General features: G+C 42.6%; 1 protein-coding gene across 1 annotated transcript in view; it reads left to right on the forward strand.

The window, feature by feature from the left end:
* Positions 1-1,061: 1,061 nt before the first annotated feature.
* VAPA (VAMP associated protein A) overlaps positions 1,062-19,008 on the forward strand; it is a 33,256-nt gene continuing 15,309 nt past the window's right edge. Inside the window, exon 1 of the mRNA XM_082316940.1 lies at positions 1,062-1,182. Coding sequence (XP_082173066.1) covers positions 1,107-1,182 — 76 coding nt within the window. The 5' untranslated portion in view covers positions 1,062-1,106. The remainder of the gene's footprint in view (positions 1,183-19,008) is intronic.

The following is a 19,008-nucleotide window of genomic DNA, read 5'->3' on the forward strand; positions in this document are numbered from 1 at the left end:
CTCCCTGTTAATATGCCTAAGCCTTCACCTAATGACAATCTTCCTACTCGAGGAGAGTTTCTGGCCATTTTCCAGGCCTCTCTGAAAGCCAGGCCCATCCACCTCGGCGCCCAGGTGCTGCCCGGCAGGGCGGCAGAGCTGCCTTTAGGCCGGGCTGCAGCCCCTCATGATGCGGATACCTGACAGCAGCCGGGAGCTGGCTCACACGCCTCAAGCCTCACCCGCGAGCAGCCCGGCCCCAAGCCAGAGCCGCCAGCGGCCACAGGGAGTTTGAGACTACTTGCCCAATTTGCCCCAATCCCTTTCCCAATTGCCCCGCAGGAACCCACCACCCAGGCTCGCCCTCCTTCCTCCGGCTTCGAGGGAAGGGCCGGCCAAACCACCCGTGGGCCGTGAGGGCCGCGCTCCCCCACAGGCCCATGAAGCTTGGAGGGGAGCGAGCCCGCCGCGGCTTCCCGCAAAGACTACGACTCCCGGCAGGCCCCGCGCCCGCCCGGCCACCGCCTGCCGCACGGCGCGCCGGGAGCGGTAGTTTCCCCCCGCAGCGGCGCTGCGGCCGCCCAAAGCGCGGAGCCAGCGGCGCCCTTCCCCTTCCGGCGGTTCGCGGCGCACGCGTGGTGCTCCCGCCGCCTCTGCGCGGAGGGTGTCTGTCTGTCTGTCTGTTTGGCGGTGGGGGCGCCACTTCTACCCGCTCCGCTCCTGCGGCGGGCGCTGGTGGTGAGGGCCGCGCCGCGCCGCGGGGGGTCTGGCTCCAACCGCCGTCGCGGGAAGGAGCCGCTAGGCGCGAGCTGCGCGCGGGCGCATGCGCGCGAGGGGGCCCAGCCGCCTCCGCCGCCCTCGTGCCCGCGGAGGGGTGGCGTTGCCGGCCGGCCGTTGAGCCAGTCGCGCGGGAGAGGGCGAGCGGGGCTCGGGGCGGCAGCGCGCGCAGCGGCAGGCGGCAGCGCCCGCCCTCGGCCCGCGCCCCGCCGGCAGCGCCCGCAGCAGCGCGGGGCCACCGCCCGCCCGCCCGCCACCGCCAGGGAGCGGCGCCGCCGCCCGGCCTCCCGCTCCCGCCCCTCCTCCCCCTCCTCCCCCCACTCCGCCTCCCGCCGGAGCGAGCGAGCGAGATGGCGGCCGCCGGGGCTCTGGCAAAGCACGAGCAGATCCTGGTGCTCGATCCGCCCACCGACCTCAAATTCAAAGGTGAGGGGGAGCCGGGCGCGGGGGGGAGGAGGGCAGCGGGGCGGCCCGGCCCGGCGGGGTGTCCCGGTTCGCCTCGGCGCTGGGTCGCCTCCAGGCGCCTTGGTTCCCCCACCCCGGGCCGCGGTGCCGGGCCCTGCCCGCCCGGGTCCGCCGGGGGGCGGGGTGGGGGGGGGCGCCGCCGAGCCGGTGAACGGGCTCGGCCGCCGCCATCTTGGGATCCCGCGGGGGCTGGAGAGCGTGTCCGCGGCTCCGGCAGCGCCGCGGCCCGGCCCCCGGCGGTTGCCCGCCCGCCTCCCGCTCTGCCGGGCGCGGCGCTCGGGGGCCGGCCGCCCCCCTCCCGCCCCCGCCGGTGCGCCCGTCCGCCCCCTGCCCCCGCGCGTCCCCCCGCTGCCGTGTCACCGTTCCGCTCCGCTCGGGAGGCCCGGCCCCGGAGTAGCGGGGCGCGGGAGTCGCTCTCTTGTCATTTCTGCGGCCGCGGGGGTCTGCGTGGCCGCCGGTCCCCCTCCGTGAGGGCTCGCTCTGGCTGTAGCGGGTAGCAGGGGCCGCGAAGCGGGGGAGCGAAGCCTTCCCGCCGCGCGAGGGGAGCAGGGGGGAGGACTCGCTTCACCAGGCCACCTCACGTCTGGCCTGTCCCCCCTCCCGCGCCCTGGAGGGCCGCCTGTCTCACAGCCCGGCCCTGGCCCCCGCGGGGGCCGCCGCGGTTTCGCACCATCACTCCAGGGGTGCGCGGGTAGGCGATGTGCAGGCGCTCGCACCCTCTCCCCGGTGCAGCCTGGCCCGCTGGCCTGGCAAATGACTCCCCGCCCTGTCCCCCGAGTTGTCATGTTTCAGGCAGGTTCTCGGTACGTAAACAGGCAGCTCACTCCTTTCTTGGGAATGAGGGAAGGAAACGTGTGCATTTCGGAAGTTTCTGTGTATTTGGGTATTGCGTGCCGACCGCATGACTGTGACCGGCATGACACGCTTCTGTCAAAATAGGGCCCCGTTAGTGCTGTTATCATGGGGGGGGGGTTTCTCTCCTAATAAATTAGATAGTTGTGAAAATGAAGGCTCTTCCAGAGATGAGTGAGCTTTGAAAGGTAAGGGCATAAGGAAAAGCACGATAGAATAAATAGTTTTCAGTAGTATCCTGTGATTATATTTTATACCCATAAGGGGCATTGAGAAAAATCTCAGGACATTTCAGGTTTAGAATCAGCAGTATTAGATTTTTTTTTTTTTTTAAAGCTGTTAATGTTATCTGAACTTACGTTTTAAATTTTGTGACTAGTGTCAGCACATGTGCTTGCCTAATCCTATAAGCGTTTCTGTTTTATTTTCCATTTTTAGTAGACTCATTTTTCATTGTTTTAGAGGGACAGAGTGGAATTTATGATGTTGTAAAAATCTTTAAATGGACAACTAGAACAAATCAATGTTTATATTAGAGAAGAACACTGTATTCCCCAAAAATACCTTTGGCTGGCCTGGCTTTTAGAAATAAAGCTTAAGTCTGGTTTAGCAAAGAGATGTTTAACAAACTATGCTTGTTTTGTTGATTCATCAAATCAATTAAAAACCAAAATCTGTCTGATCACACATATTCATTTCTTGATAGCTTCAATTTTAAAAATTTTAAATTGCACATTCATAGACAGAGTCAAAACCATAGGAACTATCTTTTTCACTTCTGTTTTTTGTTGTTAAAATGCTGCCAGGTCTGGCTGCGCTTGGATTTCAATACACTGTATTCTTATTGCAGGAACAGGTTGAAGGAAAATGCATGATTTTTTTTTTCTTTTCAAGTTAAAAAGCTACTGTATCTAATTCAAAGCTTTCAGTGTTGAGCTGTCTTCAAGCTGGAAGCTGTATTTATGTGATATGAAACAAAGTGTTGATACAGGGAATATAGAATAAATACTACATTAGAAATTCTGCCTGTATGAAGCCATTGTCAGTCAGTGATCTTTATTGTGCTGTGTGTTTACGTACTTAGAGCATGAAATGTGTATTCTTTAGGCATAAACTTTGGTTTCAGGCTAATGCATATATTAGGAAAATTTCTGTAGAGCAGACTAAGCAAAAACAAAATCTGAAGCATAATGAGACTGCAGTCTTAATACTCCATGGAAAGCACTCTCTATTACTGTATTATTACAGTAATACGCTATAGAAAGAGCTATCTATTGAGAGAGCATCGAGTGCACTCTGAATAAATATTTTCTAACTGCTTATTATTCTGAGGCGTTTCAAAAGGTTTGTGGGCCACAAACTAATTCAGTTCTAAAGTACTGCATTGAAGAATACAATATTGGCAGAGGGGAATTCTGAGTGTTATCTTTCTGAAAGTAATTGGTTAGTAAGAGAATGTATGACTCAGAATAAGTGTAACTTAGTGTAGGAAAATCATATATACTTTTTTTTTTAAAACAAAGTTGTATTTTTTCAGTGCAGCTGGTTATTCAAAGTTATTTTATTGGGACAATTACCTGTTATTATTATTGACTTAATACTGTTGATGTGTATGTAACAGAGATCCAGTTTAAGTCTAAACATCTGAATTGGACAAATAATTTTGTTGGCTTTCTTGTCTCAGGAACTTATAATGGATTTGCTGACCTTCAGGGTAATAGTGAAGTGTGTTAGTATGCCCCTATGGAAACAATGATTTAAATTAAAAAGCACATAGGACTTATCTTAAGATAAGTTGTTGACAAGGCTGTAAATTCATCATTGCCTGATGAAACTATCTTTTTTTTTTTTTTTTTTTTTTTAAATCTGCTTTACTTGATCAGCAAAAATAAGGTCTGTAATACATTTATCCTGAATTTTATTCCTCATAATTCAGGGGGAGGTCTAAGGAACATGTCCCATGGTGGCTAGCACATCACATATTTCCCTTGGTGACTGAAAGATTAGAATCCTGTTTTTGTAGTACTTTGCATTCCTTGAAATTTCAGTCATTAATAGCGTTTTGGGTCATGACTAATTCCCTCTGCTTCTGCGATAGCTAGGTTTCTTTTGGATTCTGGAACCATCAGGAATACCTAAGGAAAACCACAGAACAAATAAGTACTTTTTAGAGTGTTGTGCAAATGTGACGGGGGAAAAATTGTACTTAAAAGTGGTGAAACTAAGAGGCAGTTGATATACTACATAATACTGCTTTCAGAGATTCAATATGATGCATTGAGAATTTGCCTCGTGGTTCCTGTATCCAGGTCTTCAGCCATATTACTCCTGTAGGTTAGCTTTCTTCTGTATTTTAGTCTAATGTATTTTGTTTAGCTTCTTAAATCTGAAGTTGTTTGGATTTGTTTAGGACTGGATAGGAAGAATTGAAACATGAGACACTTAAAAGCATCTGATTTGGAAGGTGGAACATCTTCTGCTTCTTATTGGGTCTTTCATGTGACTCATGCATATAATCATTGTCTGTATCTCTAGTTTAGTGAAGATTATGGTAATCTGGAATTGGTTCCTTGTGGCTAATTACTTTTTTTAAATCATTTTTTTAAACAGTTGTGTAGTTAAATAGCAGCACTTGAAGTTTTCAGTTCAAAGATTTCTAGCATTTTTATGGAAACTCGGTCTCCCTTAAGTCAAAGAAGCCAATTTTGCAATTATAAGTAATGTGTATTTAAGTTGGTCTTGGGTGGTGGTCCTTTTTTAAAAACCTTCGCCAGATCTTTAAATCAGTCATAAGACATGCTTCTGCAACGCCTAATTGAAAATCAACACTAGTTGATTTGATGAGCCTTGGAAGATTAGTAGACAGTGTTCAGAATTTGAATTTCATGTGATCCCGAGGTGTCTGACTAGCAATAGTCAGACATTATAAAGATGTCTGAATATTCTAAATTTATATCCTTTATTGAAGTTCTTGCTTACAAGTGTATGAAATCTATTTACGTTACCTTTGTAAACATCTCAAAATAATGAGGCACACTTTTCCCTTTTTTTTTTTTTGTTATTACCTCAAGGCTAGAAATAAGTCAGCAAGTAAGCAGACTAAATCAACTTTTGAGCATGTCTGCGTGCAATTAATTTTCGCTTTGATGGTTTGAGTTACTGGGAGAAATCAGTATAACAGATGATGTTTAATTTCTGGTTATTAATCTTATTCATCATCTAGGATTGTTAGTGTATAAAATCAGCTATCAGCTGGTATACATTCAAATGACTCTTTCCAGGTGAGGTAGGGAGCACTTCACTTAAGTATTACAGCTCATTCTGAAATGCAGATTTCAATGACCTTTTAAATAATACAAAAATATTGCTGTAGATTATTTTGTAATCATTACACTGCTATTGGTAACATTGAAAGCCACAGGCTATGTGTTGCTGCAAACCGAGAAGGTGGAATTTAAAGGTAAAAATAGCTCAATGTTAAATCCATCCCCTGCCCTCAAGGTCTGTTGCCAGAATTGGCCCAGGATATCTTTTAGTGTAGGCAGGGTTTGAAGTCCTCAAATGTGATCTTGCTGCCTTATTTGTGTGTGTCTTGATTATGTCAAATTTTACACCTGTTTTCACTCTATTCAAAGTACCAGCGAATTTGTGATGTCCCAGCTTTCTAAGATAGGTTAAAAAAAAAGGCAATTGGGATGTCAATTTTCCTGTCAATTCAAGAACATTTTTGAAACTAAACAATGGGAGTGCAGAGGGGAAAAACTGGTTGTAAGTGATTACTAACACAGTTGTGGCTTTTTGATACTTTGAAATGATTCCATTTAAGTTAATATTTTTGCTGGCTGAGTATTGTGTAATGACAAGAACTGAACATCCAATAGAATGACTCAGTATTCAACAAGTAGTATTTGACTTCTTTGGTTTTTTAAATCCAAGAAGGATTCCTGGAATTGTTTATTCTTCCTACATATCTGTACTTCTATCCATTGTTTCCTGGCTCAAATGTAATATTTGTTAGTATTTTAAAATTTTTTTTAATGATAGGTTTTAATGAAAACAGAGACACAGAAGGATTGGTGGGAATGTATTGAGGAAGAGAAAGGAAGACTTTTTTTTTTTTACTGGGTGTTGCTTATGAGGTGATGATATGTTAATACAGAAGTCTCTACCACGCTGTTAGACTGCATTTAAAACTGACTAATAAAAAGGAATTGTATTGATCTGTGAAGTCAGGCATATTATAGGTGTTAGATTATGTTTTGGCAGATCTAGTTGGCCATTTGTTTTAAGATTCAATAATGGAAGATTTCCTGTGATGATAGAGATGTACAGCAGTGAAGACTTGAAACTTTTGTCCTTTACCTGCAGTTTGTAGGACTCTCTCTTACTTTTTATTGCATCTTCGCTAAACAGAAACACTGTCCAAACCTCACTGTCTTGTACTTCTAGTGTAGTCATTGGTATAAAAGCTTCATCTTTACATGTGACATGCCTACTCGTTCTGCTTGTTGATAGCCTAAACAAGTGTTGTAAATCACTGTAATAAATCATTAATACTGTAAAAAATACGGTATTATGCATGAACACTGTACCATTGTTCAAGGCCAAGCTGAAAAGTAGAAACTTACCATGAACAAGAGGGGCTGTTTTATGCATCAGTTAATAGGTCTGAATATTTAGTGCACCGATTGCCCATTGTGGTATTATAAATTGTTCCTGTTTCGGCTTGACTGTGGTTTGTGAATATGTTTTACTTTCTGACCAACTTTGTCTTTGGGAGATGTTTGTTAACCAGATCTTTGTGACCATCAGTCGTTAAGGGGTTATTACATGCTCAGTTTACAAGCCATAAATTCAAGTTGGAAAAGGCTGCTGGAGAGAACTTGCTGTGTGTAAAGCAGGGAAAAAAAAATCACTGACTAATTAGATAAGTATTACATTTTCCAGTGTGAAAGTTGTCAAATTACGAAGCTTTTATTGTCAGATGAGCCAGATAAGTGTGTATAAGCTAATTTCTTCAAAAAAAAAAAAAAATCAGCAAAATGACTCTACTAAGATAATTTCTGGTGTGATATTATGGAAAATAAAAATGCAAAACACAAGTTAGAATTTTAGTAACTTTGTTTTCCTGAAGGTAGTAAGACTTTATCTGCTGCATAGAGATCTTAGCCTCTTTAGCTTCTCTTGCCTTTTAGTGGCTTTTTTTGTATTGTATACAGTTATTTCATTGCATTATAAAGTATTTGGCAATGTAGATGTCACATTTCATTTTATGGCTTGAAAGTATTTAGAAATACATGGTTATGTAAATGAAAATAAATATTTTCAGTTTACTTCTATATGAACAAGGTCTTGAGAGTTAAGACAGTTTTCTAGATATTATCCTGGTATAGGACTTCAGGTGTTTGGTCTTTAATAACGTGAATAAGGAAGAAAAGAAAAAGAAAAATAATAGTTTGCCTGAATTTTAAAAAGATAGTCACATCAGAGTTTTTCCCTCCTGTGTTTCTCAAAATGTGGTCTCATGTGGAGTAATTCTTAATTTGACACTCCAATGCTTGAATAGGTCTGACCTCGATAGTATGCAAAGCCTTAGAGGAAAGAATAATTAAAGACATGGAGATAAATGGAACGTGGAATAACCTGCAGCATGAGTGTCCTGGGTAGAATGTGCCAGTCTGGTCTGAGACCTTCTTCTCTCTCTATCCGTGTCTCTTTTTTTTTTTTTTTTTTTTTTTTTTTCTCCCATCTCTTCTGTGCGCATCCACCAAACAAAATCTGATCTTACCACTAGATTTACTGGATGCCATTACATTATTTCATAGAATCATAGAATGGTTTGGGTTGGAAGGGACCTTTAAAGATCACCTAGTCCAACTCCCCTCCTGTGGGCAGGGACGTCTTTTGCTAGATCAGGTTGTGCAAGGCCCCATCCAACCTGACCTTGAACACTTCCGGGGATGTGGCATCCACCACTTCTCTGGGCAACCTGTCCCAGTGTCTCACCACCCTCATCATAAACAATTTCTTCCTTATGTCCAATCTAAACCTACCCTCTTTCAGTTTAACTGCATTGCCCCTTGTCCTGTCACTACAGGCCCTGGTAAAGAGTCTTCATCTTTCTTATAAGCCCCCTTTATATATTGAATGGCCACAATCAGGTCTCTCTGGAGCCTTCTCTTCTCCAGGCTGAGCAACCCCAACTATCTTAGCCTTTCTTCACAGGAGAGGTGCTCCAGCCCTCTGGCTATTTTTGTGGCCCTTCTCTGGAGCCCACTCTAACAGTTCCATGTCTGTCTTGTACTGGGGGTCCCAGGGCTGCATGCAGTGCTCCAGGTGGGGTCTTTCATGAGAGTGGAGTAGAGGGGCAGAATCACCTCCCTTGACCTGCTGGCCACGCTTCTATTTATGCAGCCCAGGATGCGATTGGCTTTCTGGGCTGCAAGCGCACATTGCCGGGTCATGTTCAGTTTTTCATCTACCGATATCCCCACATCCTTCTCTACAGGGCTGCTCTCAATCCATTTGTCCCCCAGTCTGTATTGATATTGGGGATTGCCCTGACCCAGGTGCAGGACCTTACGCTTGGCCTTGTTGAACTTCATGAGGTTTGCATGGGCCCACCCTTCAAACCTGTCAAGGTCCCTCTGAATGACATCCCTTCCCTCAAGCAAATCAACATCACCACTCAGCGTGGTGTCATCTGCAAACTTGCCGAGGGTGCACTTAATCTCACTGTGTCATTGATGAAGATACTAAATAGTACTGGTCCCAGTATGGACCCTTGAGGAACACCACTCGTTACTGGTTTTCACTGGGACACTGAGCCATTGACTGCAACTCTTTGGATGCAGCCACCCAGCCAATTCCTTATCCATCAAACCCGTATCTCTCCAATTTAGAGGTAAGAATGTTGTGGGGGACCATATCAAAGGTGTTGCAGAAGTCCAGATAGATGACATCCGTAGCTCTTCCCTTGTCCACTGATGCAGTCACTCCATCGTAGAAGGCCACTAGGTTAGTCAGGCACGATTTGCCCTTGGTGAAACCATGTTGGCTGTCTCTAATTAACTCCCTGTCTTCCATACATTTTGCCATATCTTCCAGGAGGGTCTGGTCCATGATCTGAATATTGATTATTTGATGCAAAGGTATCTGCAAAACTAATTATTAAGTTGCAGGTAAAAGAGCTTATTGGGGGAAATGTAAGGTGGAGAAGGGACAAGCTATAAAATAAACTGCAGCACAGCCATTGGGCTATTGGAGGCTTAATAAGGACATTTCTAAAGGATGGACCAGTGTCATGTTTGAACTTGGTTTAGTATCTTCATTAATGACCTTGGTATGGGTGGGACTGTGCTGGTAGAGCTCATTGGTAATGCAAAGTTAGGAGATCTGATGAATGCAAAAAAAATTTGTGCATTTGATGTGTGCTAATAATAGAACTGCTGTTTTCTCATTTTAGTTGGAAGTGATGAAGAAGGAGTAAAACTAGAGACTGGTACTTAGGTTTATTGTGAGTGTGACTTGTCACGAAACAAGGCAAATATGAGACTGTAGTTTTGTAGTGAGGTAAATATTACTGTCGAGGTTTATGGCATTGATGAAGCTTTATCTGAGTGCATCCCTGGCAATAGCTAGTCAGAGAAAATGAACCCACGTGGGAATGTGCAAAGAAAAATTTATTAACGCAAGTGAAGTAGAATAGCTTGGCTTGTTTATCTTAGCAAAATGAAGACTGAAAGGGGATCTGATTGCTATCTATAAATATATCAGAAGAGGTAAGCACTGGGGAAAAGAAAAGCTATGTAGGCTAAAGGGTAGGATTGGTACAAAAAAGAGTTGGCATCAGGTGGCTATGAATGTATTTAGATCATTAGAAACGAGTTGAATTTCAAATCTGAATCATGTCAGTCTGAACCAACCTTCTAAAAATTTTGTGGGCAAAAATACTTTTAAATTAATCAGATATCATCTTAGAAAATGGTTTGTTTCATATGGACTTTAGCAGGCTTCTCCTAGGTCATGAGGTTACAATGTTCTTGAAAGCTTGGTAGGACAATGGCAGTACCTAATTATGTACTTAAGCTAGAAGCTGGTACATCATGTTACATTCCAAGACTTTAGAATAGCTTGACTGAGATACGTGTTTAATGTTGTTTTCTTTGTGAGAAGGGATGTTCATAAATTTAAAAATCATATGCGTAGAAGTAACTGCTCCATATGTGAAGTAAACTTAGTAAGTATAATTCATAGGAGTATGATGTGGATTTAACATGTTAACAGTATGATGTTAATATGGCCACTAAGTCTAGTAGCCCCAATGAAAGCAAAAACTGTTTGGTTTTTAATTTGGATGTCTACTAGACATCTACTAGACATGTTCCATCTTACAGCTCAAGTTAGAACTCTAGCTGCTTCTATAGAAGTGAGCTGACTGGTCCTGGGAAGCGTGGCTGCATTAGCTCAGCTCAGTACTGTGATGTGAAGGGAATGAGGGAATGGAGTGAGTGACAAGACTGTGACAATGCAACTTTTATTTAATGCAGGTATTTGTTTTCCTGAGTGACTGTAAGATATGCTGTACTTGACTTTCGGAGATTTGGGAGATGGAGACCTGTAGTCTGTGCTTCCAGAGAGTGAAAGGTCGCCCTGAAACTGAAGCGAGCTGTTCATGTCTTTGGGAGGTAGTCCAGTGTTAGCTAGACTTGTCTGTAGGAAATTTTAATGTCTCCTATGTAAGCCTGTTTAGACTGGGCTCTGTGTTATGTGCTGAGGTTAGACACATCTAACAGTCAAACACCTGAAACTGTTTGTTTGTGTTTTTTAAAAAGAACTTTTGGGGCTTTTGTCCACACTGGCAGAAGTGTGAAATCGATTTATTTTTAAAGTTACTTTGTTATGCTGTGGCAATATTACTTGCCAGGAAACTAGTGAGACCCACAAGAGCTTTGGTGTTGTAGTTAATGTTTGAGTCTGGCCTCTGATACCCAGTTCTTGGAGCACACTGGGAAAAGTGCTAGGTAACAGCTTTTGGTCAGGTCTTCTGTGGAAAGACTGATTTTCTATGTGCCACTGCAGCTGTCATCTGAGATGATTACAGGTATTCTGATTACTGCTGTAGAGTTTGAAGAGTATTTTGTATGTTGCAATTCAGATCAGAAAGGTGTATCCAATTGGAAATTTTGTATTTGAGGATGCATATGTATTTTAAGCTGCTGAATATTTGAATATTTTAAACAGCATATCTGGGCTTTTCAGCATCACTGAAACCTTTTGTAAGCTATAGCAAGGTAAAATACAAAGCAAGGTTAAGTGGGAAAAGAAAGGGAAAAGTTACTTGTTTATTTAGTTCTGTTGTTCAAATCTGCTAGTATTCTTTGAAATCTAACAGCCTCTAATTATCAAATTCATTAGTTATCCTACCTTATGCAAGCAAAGAGAATAGCTGCTTCAGCAGGAAGGGTTTATAACACAGCCCTTACTGAACTAAATTGTTAATATTGCATCTATACTGAAAGATTGCTTGTACATATTACTTAGTTGTTTCAGGACTTTGGGGATAATTTGATGGTTTAAATATTCATGTTTAGCAGTAGTAAAATATTTGAACGGTGAGAGTGCTTTGGGATGAATAATACTTTATCATTAGATTCTTAAGACTTTATCCTAGTAGAATTATGAGCTACCAGTTTTAGTATGCTCTTAATGTGTATTTGGCAAGAATAACAATGTAACCAAATAAAGCTAAATTGCAAATAAAGAATTCACAATCATGTGGAGGTTAAGTTTAAGTAACAAACATGCCTTTGATCTTAGTTACATGACAGTTCTTCAGTAATGGCACTCTTTCAATAGGAAAAATATTAAGAATAGATACATATGATTGAATTGGACTTGGACTTCTAGATTTTAAATCTTAAGCTAAATACAAGCATTAATATCTTTGGATGAAGTTATTCCATGTTATACCATCTTATTAATAGTGTTTTTTGTTGCTGTTGAGGTGAAAGAAGCCATTGTCCATATTTAATATTAAATGCAGGACAATCTCTTTTTAGTCTCTATTTTATCTAATATATAAAGTAGATAATGTTCTCTTTACCAGAATTGATGGTAATGATCTGTGGCTGTACTTTACCCTTGAGATAGATGCTTATTGCATTTTTACTCTGTTTTTTGGTGACTAACAACTGTCAGTAACAAACTGGAGTGAATGTGAAATTTTGATCCAGAAAGAAAATGTAAGAAAATAAAAATTGTTTGTTTTGTCTGCTTTGAAATGCCGCTGTGTTGTATTCCTGTTTTTCCTCTGTCAGAGTGGTAGGCAGAAGGCTTCAATGCCTATTTCTCTTACACCAGCCCCCAGTAAAGCAGGCATGCCAGCATTCGCACAAGCACCTCTGGTAAGCTGTATAGCCATATATAGGGTCTGCTTGCCCGTTTGACAGAGGAAGATGAGCTCTTTTAGGATTAAAAAATGGACATTGTCTCAGCATTTTTTAGAAGGAATTCATGCCCCTGTACTTTGCACTGGTGAGGCTGCACGTCGAGTACTGTGTTCAGTTTTGGGCCCCTCACTACAAGAAGGACATCGAGGTGCTGGAGCGTGTCCAGAGAAGGGCAACGAAGCTGGTGAAGGGTCTGGAGCACAAGTCTTATGAGGAGCAGCTGAGGGAGCTGGGGTTGTTTAGTCTGGAGAAGAGGAGGCTGAGGGGAGACCTTATTGCTCTCTACAACTGCCTGAAAGGAGGCTGTAGCGAGGTGGGGGTGGGTCTCTTCTCCCTAGTAACAAGCGATAGGACGAGAGGAAATGGCCTCAAGTTGTGCCAGAGGAGGTTTAGATTGGATGTTAGGAAAAACTTCTTCACTGAAAGGGTAGTCAAGCACTGGACCAGGCTGCCCAGGGAAGTGGTTGAGTCCCCATCCCTGGAGGCATTTAAAAGACCTGTTGATGTGGTGCTTAGGGACATGGTTTAGGGGTGGACTTGGCAGCGCTAGGTTAACGGTTGGACTTGATGATCTTAAAGGTCTTTTCCAACCTAAACGATTCTGTGATTCTATAATGTTGAAATATTAATCCATGAAACCTAAGCTGTTATGCTTCGTAGGCCGTGAATAATTTTAACATAGGTGATTTGTTAGAGTTGGAATTTTTCTTCCAGTTGAAGAAGGTATTTGAATGGTCGTGGTTTTGGTATTTCAAGAGGAAGGAATTATGTTCACTGGCAATGCGTGCTATGGAATCTCTTCAGGTTGTTTTCACAGAGGTCTGAATATTAATATCTTAAAACGAATTTATGGAATTAAAAAACATTCCTCACTCTTTCGTGTCAACTGTGTTGCCTATGCTTTTTTCAGAAAGTACTACAAAATTCCATTTGGAGCAGTTAAGTGCTTTGTGTATATTTTAGGATTAGTTTTCATATCTGACAGTCAAGGTAGTTTTGACCTGCCTACATAACACTGGTCTTTTTTAGACATCTTTCCTTCAGTATATTCAGAATATCACATCAGGAATTACTTAAGTAAACTGGACATACCTAAGTCCATGGGCCCTGATGGAATGCACCTATGAGTGCTGAGGGAGCTGGCAGATGGAGAAACGGGCTGGCAGGAACCTCTTGAAGTTCAACAAGGGGAAGTGCAAAGTCCTGCACCTGGGGAGGAACAACCCCCCATGCACCAGTACAGACTGGGGTCTGACTGGATGGAGAGCGGCTTTGCAGAAAAGGCCTTAAGGGTCCTGGTGGACATCAAGTTGACCATGAACTGGCAGTGTGCCCTTGCAGCAAAGGTGGCCAATGGCATCCTGGGCTGCATCAGGAGGAGTGTTGGCAGCAGGTCGAGGGAGGTGATCCTTCCCCTTTGCTCAGCACTGGTGAGGCCACAGCTGGAGTGCTGGGTCATGTTCTGGGCTCCCTACTACGAGAGAGACATGGACATACTGGAGAGAGTCCAGGAATGGCCACAAAGATGATGGACTGGAGCACTTCTCCTGTGAGGAAAGGCTGAGAGAGCTGGGATTGCTCAGCCTGGAGAAGAGAAGGCTCAGGCGGGATCTTACAATGTGTACACATACCTGAAGTGGGAGTGGAAAGAGGACAGAGCCAGGCTCTTTTCAGTGGTGCCCAGTGACAGGGCCTGAGGGAATGGGCACAACCTGAAACACAGGAGGTTCCCTCTGGACATCAGGAAATGCTTTTTTTTTCACTGTGAGGGTGACCAAGCACTGGCACAGGTTGCCCAGGGAGGCTGTGGAGCCTCCATCCTTGGAGATATTCAAAAGCTGTTGGGACACAGTCCTGGGCAACTGGCTCTGGGTGGCCCTGCTTGAGCAGGGAAGTTGGCCCAGATGACCTCCAGAGGTCCCTTCCAACCTCAACCATTCTGTGATTGCTATGTCAGTGATTGTGATTGCAATCCCAATGATGGGAAAGAAAAAAAATTAAATTTTGGCCTAATTAAAAAATTCTTTATTACATCATATGAATGTAGATTATATGGGGCTGTGTTTTCTTTCTTTATTGCATTGTTACTTCTACTTCTGGCAGAATGAGTTGATGGAGATCTTACTCTGTTCCTGTCAGGTCTGTCATAAAAGTCGGTTAACTTTTTCTCAGAATTTATCTTGCTGGCTTTATAATATTACTGCTAGTTTTTACCCTGCTGACCTTAACTCCTTTCTCATTTATCAGGGCTCGAATTGTCAAATGCAGTAAATTATTTTTCTTTGCCTGCCCAATGTGACTTTATTGTGTGCTGAAAGACAACTACTGTGCCTGAGTTTGTTTTGGTAAAGGTGCCTTGAAGTGTTCTGTATGTTTCAAGTGCTCTTGGAATTTCAAAGGTGGTGAAGCAGTTGTGAAAAAACAACATCCCACTTAAAGCATATAATCCCAATAGTTTTTGAAGTTAACACTGTAACTTACACGTTTTAAGGAGTTTGGATTCCCTTTGCCAGTCTGTGTACTTTTTTATGTGTACTTATATTGTTTTTAGATGTGGCTGAATATATCACTTTACTGTGCCAGTTTACAGTGTAAATAAACTGTATGCATGAAATAGAGTGCTTTCTGACAGAGTCAGCTTAGGTATTAGCTTTTGTAACAGCTACAGTGCAATGTCTTAAGTCGAAGAGGACAATATACTTAATACTTAAGCTGTTTCATATAAAATGCTGTTGAATTTGTTTAATAATGCATGCTTATTTTTGTACAACTCTACAAGTTATCTACCTTCTAATTATCAAAGATTTTATGTAATTTAATAAAATGATAATTTCTTATCCAATTTTAGGTAGAGGTGATGTTCTGTGATAGGCTCTGTGCGTACGTTATGACAGCCTTACTAATTTTGAATGGAGCTTCTTGATAACGAAACCAGTCCACTTCTCGGAAGTTCTTTATGTCCGCTCTGTACTAGCAACAGCTAGAGATACTGACAGTGATCTCTCACCTTTCCCAGGGGTACCACAGGCTGAGGAGGTTTGTCTAAGCTCTTCCTTCCCACTCTAGAAAGGCATATTCATGTCATCATTTTTTCCCTTATGTTTGACCATCCCAGATGGTAGAAGGATGACTTTTGGACCTGAGGAACTGAAGGAGACCTGAATTTGAAGAGAAAATGACACCGTTGATCAAAAAGATCTCTGTACAGGTCCTACCTGTACAGTAATACATAGTATTTCAGTTTTACTGCAGTGTAACTGGCAAGCTTGTGGCAAGCCGGGAAACTTGGCACTGTGTTTCAGCAGTGGAAACTGGCTCTGCAGAATCTGTGTCATTTCTTCCTGCCCACTAGCTGCTGTAGTCCGAGATGTGTAGTTGCCCGCGGCAACCCCAGCATTAATGTTGCGGTGGCTGCACTGTAAGATTGCTGGAGTAGAAATTCAGTACATAATGTTTTTGGAGATCTCTAGCATTTCTGAGTGTGATTAAGCAGGTGTCTGTCATTCCTTTCTAAGGCCCTCGTAAGTCAAAAAGACAGGAAAAATCTCGGCATGGATTGTCACTAATCCATTCAAAACAGTTGGAATAACCTGGCACTCTCACAACTTTTATTCTAGGAAGATACTGTAACTGCTGTCTTGAATTTACACTGCTAAGTGGGTTGCTGAACTCCGTCCCCTTTAAAGTAGCTGTGACTCCTAGAGGTTGTTAGATTGAAATTACAGGTTGATAAAGCAATGGTCTCTTGTCATTAGACATCATAGTTACATCAGTACAGCTTGAGGATTTTATTAGTTAAATTGCCACAGCTTCTGAAAACCCTACTTGCAGATCCAGAAGCCCATTGTCTTAAGTTGTACAAATATAAGATAAAAGATAGTCTTAAACAGTTTACAATGAAAGTATTGGGCAAACAACAGTAGATGAGTACTCATGAGGTATTTTGTGTGGTGGGTACAGTTAGACATGAGCCTGTCTGAGGTTTAAGTGCTCAAAAAACCAGCTTTGGCCTGGGTGTCATGCAAGCAGCAAGTGAGATGCTCTTTTTGAGAGTATAATGCTGTCCTAGTGTAGCTGTATGTTTTCTGAGATGAAGCTGGCGTGCATTTGTTCATCTCGGTACATGTGCAGAATGTCTGTATCCATCTTGGCCTGTTCTATTTCTTGTTTAGATGCGGTCTGTGCAGTATGGCCTAAAATGTTTCTCCTTCCTGGTTCTCCCTCTCCCGGCGACTTTTGTTTTTCTCAAGGAACCGTCATGATTTAGACTTTTGCACTTAAGCTGTGCCAGCTTGTATTTTATTTCCCCGCTCCCCCAAGGGTAGAGGTATTCATGTTTGTGTGAATGGGAACTCCAGAATCCTCTTCCGCTCTTGCATGGTTTCTTTTTTGAAGAATATGTCATTCTAATTTAGGAAGTGTGGCTTCTCTGAATGATAATAGATATTTTTTTCTGATTTACTATCCTTGTGTCTGCTCCTGCTTGTCCATGCTCAGATCAGTGCTGTCTGTTGGCATGCCACTAAACTGCCAAAATAGCTGGGTTCTGCAGGAACAGTGAAATTTAGTTGTCTTTTCCTCTTGTGCGCCAGTTTGTTACCAGCTATTTATTATATCTGATGGTTGCAAGGCTTGAGAGGCTTTATACAGCTTTTTTTTTTCTTTAAAGCTTTTAGAAAACAGGTGAAAGGTAAAGCTGTCAGAAGGGTGCTCTAGACCTTGAAAAAGATTTCAGTCCACTCTGAAAGAAATGTCTGATCCTAAAAAATGTCCCTGAGCTAAAAGCTCTTTTTTGGGAAGTATCCAGGAAATGCAAAGGAGGTCACTGCATTCATGTACCTGGTGAACAAAAGCAGATTTTTTTTTTTAAATTATCTGTAGTGTTAGAACTGACAGTAAGTATCGCAATAATTTGAAGAGTATTTTGAATCCTATCTCGTTATTATGCACTTTGAGAAGGCAGGCATGAGGGGACCTTTCATGTCTCAAAAGAAACAGAACATCTTTTTTTCAAAGTTTAAAAAACAGTTTATCATCAGTTTATAAATTCACTGCTGCTTTGTCCTGAAATAAGCTATTTTTCAATAGTATAGCTGCTTTTCTTGATGACTGCGCCTTTCAAAATGAGCCTCTGAACTGAACCTTTTTTTCCTTTGAGCAGAATTTCCTTAGTAATAGTAGTTGAGAAGATTGAGAAGCAGAGCTCCTCAGGTCATCTAGAGTTAAAATTAAAAAAAAAGCAACCCACACCTTTGAAAGCCGGATTCAAGGTGCTGTATGCTGCTGGGCACTGCAAAGGCAATACCTAGGTGGCTATTCGTAAAACTCTCAGAATAACTTCCTCAAAAATGTTTGTGTAGCTCAGAAAAATGGATGTTTGGTCTTTTCTGAGTGTGTCACCGGTCTTACATTTAGAGGAGTATTCAGCTGCTGGATTTTAGTTCAGCTTGTGGTATGGGTGATGGGAGTTATTTTTGGATCACACTCTGTAAGTAAATGCAACTGGATCCTGCAGGAGCCATCAAGAGGCAAGTGGCAGGAAACTTCCAAGTAGTTCTGTAAATCATCTTCTTGGGGGCTGTGTCAAATTTACTTGGATTGAGAGGTCGATTGTTTTGTCCACCGAATAAAGCCAGATTAGAAATGAAGTTTCAGACAAGTAATACCAGTTCCTATTTTCGCAAGAGTCTCGTTGAATGTAAACCTAGCTCACGTGTATCTTCATCTACATGTCGGTATTCTGGTTCTCAGTAATTCCCATTTTAGTCCTTTATTGATTTGTATCTCGGTGTTTTGTATCAAGACTCTGTTTAGCACTCTCTCAAAATCAAGGTTTTGGAATGAGAGAGTTACAAAGACATCTGTCAGATAGTGAGCCCTCTAGTGTAGTAACATGTTTGATAGTGGCCGGTACCATTTCCTTCAGAGTAGTCCAGACACCACTGTGGAATAAGGGGTTCAGAAAAGAATTGACTTCCTTTGTCTCATGCAATTAGTGGTTTTGTTGTACTTTACCACTTGTTCATATCAAGTACATTTTTCATCCAATTTAATCTGAAGTTCGCTTTCTTTGTGTTTTTTAATGGAAAAGTAGTTGTCATGTTTTCAATATTGATGAAAATTATTTTGTAGTAATTTGATGTGTAATTCTTAAAGAATGATAATGAAGGTTCTTAGAAGTTACTGTACACGATACATTATTGAATAAAGTTCATGTTCATATGAAATTCTGTTTTCTAAGTTACATTCTTTTAGTGCCTTTGCAGTTTTGCTTTCAGATGACAGAAGCATAAGAGAGATTAACACAGCTCAGAACACTGTGAACCTTGCTTTTCATGCTGTTACTGTACAGCGTCACGTGGAGGTGATCTCTGTTGGAAGATGTGCTTTTGCAGCTTGACATTGAAATTATGCTTCTTGTCCGATCCAGTCTTAGAGGCAATTCCTATCCTGATGGTTTAATATAAACACAGTTTAGAGAATA

This window comes from Platalea leucorodia, assembly GCF_965183815.1.
Source record: "Platalea leucorodia genome assembly, chromosome: 1".
Taxonomy (NCBI): Eukaryota; Metazoa; Chordata; class Aves; order Pelecaniformes; family Threskiornithidae; genus Platalea; species Platalea leucorodia.